This window comes from Lithobates pipiens, unplaced genomic scaffold, assembly GCF_037356315.1.
Source record: "Lithobates pipiens isolate NorthernLeopardFrog02 unplaced genomic scaffold, aLitPip1_a1.2 Scaffold_16, whole genome shotgun sequence".
Classification (NCBI taxonomy): Eukaryota; Metazoa; Chordata; class Amphibia; order Anura; family Ranidae; genus Lithobates; species Lithobates pipiens.
The window spans coordinates 614,542,508-614,549,687 of record NW_027507748.1 but is presented as its reverse complement, the minus strand read 5'-3'; the positions used below and the strand labels follow the sequence as shown (position 1 = coordinate 614,549,687).

The window sequence follows — 7,180 nt, the reverse complement described above, 5'->3', positions numbered from 1 at the left end:
GCACCCTTGATGGATGGACTGCCCCTGCTCAGCAGTAGTAATGAGCTCAGGTTCTTGTGATATCATTGGCCTAATATGGGAATATGGACATTTTGGGGTTGATTTACGAAAACTGGAGTGTGCAAAATCTGGTGCAACTTTGCATAGTAACCAATCAGCTTCCAGATGTTATTGCCAAAGTTGAGGTTAGGAGCTGATTGGCTACCATGCACAGCTGCACCAGATTCTGAGTGCATCCGTTTTTTAATAACTTTCCCCCATTGGGTCAATGATGTCACGAGACTCCCTGCCCCTTTATTTGTGGTATATGTGCAGCTGTGGAGTGGTTAATCTCCCACCCACAGCTCATTTGCCCAGCAACGACAGCTAAGTTCATCCCTACTTAAGAGTGCCCACTTTATCTGCTTTTCTGGCGTTGGCTTGGAGGAGAGCCTGCAGTTGTGTTCATTTAATTTTTTCATTTAATCAACACTTTTTCAGTGGATGCGAGTCTTCACACACATGGAAAGGACTTCAGTCTGAGATCACTGACCTCACGGTTCAGTAATCAGTTAAAAGTGAACTTATTAACTCAATTTGTAAACCTGTCTCTACAGGAGAGTTTTGTATTCGCATATCTGTTTTCTCTGTTGGTGTTGGACTACCAGAATGGATATACAGGCTGTAAACGGCATGAGCTACGAGGAGTTTTTGGATGTATTTGGGAACATCATAGAGAAGTGTCCACTTATAACTGCAGCCGTGTGGTCTAATCGTCCATTTTCCAGCGTTAATGAGATGGAAAAGTGTGTTTGTGAGTTTATTGACTCTCTACCTTCATCTGGTAAGAATATGCTCTTTATTTTGCTATATTTGTTAAAAAGTCATTACTAGATCAAGGGTTATAGAATTGCTATCTGTGGGCCAAGTCCACATACCTTTGATATCACAGTTCTGACTGGATAACAGTGCTAAATAATTCACCAAGGACCATGAGTACTATAAAGCACATATGGGGCCAATGGTAAAATTGGCACCAATTACAAAAACTGGAAACACTTGTACTTAAAGCCAAAAGTCACAAAGTTTACTGTAGACATTTTTTTGTTTTGTTTTTTCTCAGAGAATAGGTGCAGGTACTTCCCCCTTCTGAGTCACCCCTTTTCCCACCTCTGAGCACCATCCCTTGGTTCCACCTCTCAGCACTGCCCCTTTAAGGCCAGGTTCACACTGGAACCGGCTGCAGATCTCACAGGAGCGCTGTGCGTCCCTGTTCCCCATTTCAGGGATGAATCAGGGCCAAATCTATGCCTGAATTGAGCCCTGAAATGGAGCTAAAGACGCACAGCGTTTCTGTGCAATGCGCTCCACAGCCGCAACAGAGATACATGAACCAGCTCCATAGGGAGCCGGTCAGATGCGGAGAAACCTTAGAGAATATAGAATCTAATATAATTTTGTGGTACTATGGAAGTTGTATGAAATGTGTTAAGGATAACAAGAAAATTAGTAAAATAGATCCCCTGCAGCCAGGAACAATAGACCAGTGTTGCCAACCGTCAATATTTTTACTGGCAGCCAGTAAAACATGGGCACTTTTCTCCTGCCAGTAAATTCCAATGACAGGAAAAGATTGCCAATTAATAATATGGCTGTGACACTCAGGCCGGCCAAGACCATCCAAGTGACTGCCTGCTACAGTGTTTTCGGGTGGCACCGGTGGGGGGACGGGTCTGGTAGAGGTAGTGCCTGAGCGTGTCATGTGATGTCATGGTGCAAGGGAGCCTTAGCCTGGTGTGCAGGCCTGCGGGATGGGAGCAAGACATACTAGGAGCAGGACTGTCAGTGCTGTTTAGCCTGGAGTAGACTGACGGCACCACCTGGCATGGAGAGAGATTGTCACTATGACTCAGGAGGGGACATGTTGTGTCGGTGAGGTGTCATCATCATCTGTGCTGCTGCACAGTGCTGTCAGTGTCACTCTGAGAGTCCGTTTTATGTGTGTGTGCCACCCATTCTAATTATGTCCCTTCTGTTCCTGAGCTACTTACTATATCAAAAATAAAATAAGAAATATGTTTTTTTGCATTAACAACTACCTTAAATCACATTGATAATTGCATATTGTACTTGTTTGTAGCCTAAATACTGAAAATTGCACTTAAAACTCATTTTGTAACTTTTGGAAATGCCAGTAAAAACTTGGCTGTGCCAGGAAAGTTTGTGTGTCTTCTCATTAAATTTTAATCTGGTAGGTTAGCAACACTGCAATAGACCCCCCCCCCCCCCCCCGCCAGCAACAATAGATGCCCCAGCAACAAAATACAACCTCAGATACAATAGATTCACCCCAGCAACAATAGACCCTCACCAGCTGCAACAGATCTCCCAGCAGCCAGCATCAATAGACCATCCAACAGCCAGCAACAATAGACCCCTCCCTCAACAGTAGATCTCTCCCAGCAACTATAGATCACCCACCAGCAACAATAGACCTCCCCAACAACAATAGACCTCCCTTCAACAAAAGACCTCCCAGCAACAATAGATATCTCAGCAGCCAGCAATAATAGACCTTCAAGCACACCCTGAGCTCCCCTTGCCATTACATACATTCAGTGCTGGAGGTGTTGGAGCTTTATTCCCTTCCATTCCTGCTGCTTCAAAAAGCCCTGGCTGTAGATCATGGAGCGCAGTGTTATCCCCTCTTTATCTGCAGGGGCTTCATTGGTGGCTGTCTTCCAATGGTACCGGGAGTACACCAAGTATATGGGACCCACAGAAGAACATTCTGGCTTAGATGTTTGAGATAACAAGTGACCATAGGTAATGAAGCATGCATATACCAAGTGGTGTTACAGAGAAATGTACAGCTGTTCATATTCAGGTTCATGTGTTTCTTGGTATCCACTGACCCTATTAGAATGTTGAATCCTTTGCTTCCACAAGTCATTGCTATCTTGCTGTGAAGTGTTCTCACTGCTAAATTAAAATGGTGATTTAACTTCTCTGATTGCCCTATTAAGTTTTACAGACAGTGATTAAAAATCAAAAATGTTATGTTGTCACCAGAACAGAAAATATCTTCCAATGGGAACAATGTTTGGAGTTGAACTAAGGCTTCATTCATATGGGCGCTGGGTTAGGCATCTGTTGGTACTCTATGGGGAAGCAGCACTGTATGTACACAAATGCAGGTCTTAAATTGACAGAGCACTTCTGCAAACCTGTCAGATTAGGATCTGTGTCTGCACAGCCGCTGCATCCCCATTTAGAGTATTATAGACTACCTGTATGCAGCTCCAGGCAGATCTAGAAACAAATGGCTGATTCATGATGTACAGGACACAGCAAACACGTGAATGAAGCCTATTGCCACGTACACACGATCGGATTTTCCGACGGGAAATGTTGGATGTGAGCTTGTTGATGGCAAGTCCAATCGTGTGTATTCTCCATTTGTTGGCGAACTTTCCGCCAACAAATGTTGGCTAGCATGCTCTCAAATTTTCCGCCAACAAATGTGTGTTGTCTGATTTTACGATCGTGTGTACACAAGTCCGTCAGACAAAAGTCCAAAGTACAAACATGCATGCTCGGAATCGAGGACGAGCCGGAAGCGTGCGGTCTTGTAAAACTAGCATTCGTAATAGAGATATCACGTACGTCTTGTACGTCACTATGTTCGTAATTGTTGGCCAACATTTGTGTGACCGTGTGTATGCAAGAAAAGTTGGAGCCAACATCCTTCAGACAAAATTCCACAGTTTTGTTGTCAGAAAATCTGATCGTGTGTACACGGCATTAGAAGGGAATTTCCCTCACTTTGTAGAGATTCTTGTAGACATTTGGGTTGTGTCTACAACAGAGTTGTAAATCTCCATTTCATCGCAGGTCACGTTCACATTATGGTTGCCCTCAAAGGGACAGTTGTATCTGTAATCCTGTATAAATTCATATAGGGCTTCTTTTCTCAGAGAGTATTATTTATTTGAGGTACTTATATAGTGCTGTCAATTTATGCAGTGCTCTACATATACATTGTACATCTGCATCAGTCACTACCCCTCCAGGAGCTTACAATCTAAAATCCCTAATTAACATTCATACATACACAGGCCAATTTAGACAAGATCCAATTAACCAAACTGCATGTCTTTGGAGTGTGGGAGGAAGTCCATGCAGGTACAGGCAGAACATGCAAACTCCAGGCAGGTAATGTCAGTATTCGAACCAGCGACCTCTTGCTGCTATGTGAAAGTGCTAACCACTACACCACTGTGCCACCCCACTTTTAGTGCAGTCTGACCACACCCACTGTAAATCGCATTGAACAGCGGGTGTGGTCAAACTGTGCTAAAAGTGGGGGGATCTTAAAGGGGCAATAAATACCAGGAGTAGGTACAGAAACTTAAACACGACAGCGCTGTGTGACATGAGAGAAAACTTACTACAGACAAATGCTTCCTGCGCTACTCTGCATACTGGCAAGTAAGATCCCCTGATGTGCCCTGTAATGTGCCCCCTGATGTGCACCATGCCCTGATGTGCTATGTGCCCCAATGTGCCCCATAATGTGCCCTGTTGTGCTATGTGCCCCATAATATGCCCTGATGTGCTATGTGCCCCATAATGTGCCATAATGTGCCCTGATGTGCACCGTGCCCTGATGTGCTATGTGCCCCATGCCCTGATGTGCTATGTGCCCTGATGTGCCATGTGGCCTGATGTGCCCATGACCTTATTTGCTATGTGCCCTGATGTGCTATGTGCCCCATAATGTGCCCTGATGTGCCATAATGTGCTCCGATGTGCCATGTGCCCCATGCCCTGATGTGCCATGTACCCTAATGTGCCCCATGCCCTGATGTGCTATGTGCCCTGTGCCCTGATGTACTATGTGCCCCATAATATGCCCTGATGTGCTGTGTGCCCCATAATGTGCCCTGATGTGCTTCGAGCCCTGATGTGCCCGATGTGCCCTGATGTGCTATGTGCCCTCTGCCCTGCTGTGTTATGTGCCCTGATGTTCTATGTGCCCTGTGCCCTTATGTGCCCTGATGTGCCCCATGCCCTTATGTGCCCCGTGCCCTTATGTGGCCCGTGCCCTGATGTGCCATGTGGCCTGATGTGCCCCATGCCCTGAGATGCCCCATGCCCTTATGTGCCCCGTGCCCTTATGAGCTATGTGCCCTGATGTGCTATGTGCCCCATAATGTGCCCTGATGTGCCATGTGCCCCATGCCCTGATGTGCCATGTGCCCTAATGTGCCTCATGCCCTGATGTGCTATGTGCCCCATAATGTACCCTGATGTGCTATGTGTCATGTGCCCTGATGTGCTATGTACCCTGTGCCCTGATGTGCCACGTGGCCTGATGTGCCCCATGCCCTTATGTGCTATGTGCCCCATAATGTGCCCTGATGTGCCATAATGTGCCCCGATGTGCCCCGTGCCCTGATCTGCCATGTGGCCTGATGTGCCCCATGCCCTGAGGTTCCTTGTGCCCTGATGTGCCCCGATGTCCTATTTTTTTTTTAGTGGGGGAGTGAATCTTGGGTGGGAGTTCCCACACTTTTTTCCCCAGGACTTAACCCCTGCATAGGACGCATACATGTGTTGGCTCCGGGGCTCTCCCTTACTGCCCCCCCTGTAGGAATCCATTCCCAGCACAGGTGGCCCCCGTACAGACTCATCTGGAATGGGGGCTTTCTCCTTATCCACTAGCCGTTTCATCTGGTGGACTCTCCACCCCGGCCTTTGGTATGGCCACTTAATGGTCATGGAGATTTTGTGCAGCCTCGGACCTCCTGGGTAGTGATGGCCGAACGGTTCGCCCGGCGGTCGTTTCGCGGCGAATTTCCGACTTTCGCCGTCCGCGGGTTCGAACGCCTTTTTCCGTCGTTCGCCCCGGCGGACTTACGTGTTTAATGTATACAAGAACTTTAACCTTTCGTGACACGTTTATCATGTGTTACAGGACAACCAATTGAGACATGACAGCTCATGGACACTTGGACATTCCCCCTAACCTATAAATACACCCGATCCGGTGGCCATTTTACATTCTTTCTTCTGTCACTGTAGGGAAAGGATCCTGTGTGGAGTAGGGACAGAGAAAACGCTAGCTATTTGGTACACAAAAGTTCTTTTCAGGACTGGTATAGGTGTTAGGTCAGCAGCCTGAGTTTCTTTTGTCAGTTTAGATAAAGGGACAGAGCGCTGTATGCTGCTATTTTAGGGACAGCTCAGCCAGATTAGTCTTTCTTCATCATCATCATCATCATCATCATTAGCTGTTACTATCAGGTCCACAAAAGAGCTGTTCCAGCTAATCGTTCCAGCCTACTCTTTTTTGCCAATTTGTATAGGGACAGGCAGGAAGCAGTGTGTCAGGCAGTGAGGATAATTTTAAAGACTTGCTGTTACTATTAGTTCCACAAAGGTTCTTTTCAGGACTGGTATCAGTGGTACGGTAATAGGCTTGTACACGTATAATATTCTTTCTTCCAAATATAGAAAGAATATTATACTTGACTGCTGCCCTTCTGCTGCAGTCTGCTAATCATTCACAACTCACTTGTTCCACAAAGCTCTTTATCAGGACTGGTAACTTGGTCTGTCTAGGGTGCTACGGTACATAGGCTTGGGTGCGGTACAGTCTGCTGTTCTGTAAGGACCGCTATCGGTCCACAATACATAGGGTTGCCGTGCACTACTGCTGACCGCTGCCCTATACTGCAGCAGTCCTTCAGCGGTATAGGGACTGACGCACAGTCTGCTAAACACTAATACACAACCTGCTTGGTCCACAAAAGTTCTTATAAGGACTGGTAACTTGGTATAGGGTGCTACGGTACATAGGCCTGAGTGCAGTACAGTCTGCTGTTCTGTAAGGACCGCTATCGGTCCACAATACATAGGGTTGCCGTGCACTACTGCTGACCGCTGCCCTATACTGCAGCAGTCCTTCATTGGTATAGGGACTGACGTACAGTCTGCTAATCACTAACACACAACCTGCTTGGTCCACAAAAGTTCTTATAAGGACTGGTAACTTGGTATAGGGTGCTACGGTACATAGGCCTGAGTGCAGTACAGTCTGCTGTTCTGTAAGGACCGCTATCGGTCCACAATACATAGGGTTGCCGTGCACTACTGCTGACCGCTGCCCTATACTGCAGCAGTCCTTCATTGGTAT

The 7,180-nt window shown here is 46.6% G+C and overlaps 1 protein-coding gene across 1 annotated transcript in view; it reads left to right on the top strand.

The window, feature by feature from the left end:
• The first annotated feature begins 581 nt into the window (after positions 1 to 581).
• URAD (ureidoimidazoline (2-oxo-4-hydroxy-4-carboxy-5-) decarboxylase) overlaps positions 582 to 7,180 on the top strand; it is a 64,967-nt gene continuing 58,368 nt past the window's right edge. The window contains exon 1 of the mRNA XM_077484074.1: positions 582 to 823. Coding sequence (XP_077340200.1) covers positions 649 to 823 — 175 coding nt within the window. The 5' untranslated portion in view covers positions 582 to 648. The remainder of the gene's footprint in view (positions 824 to 7,180) is intronic.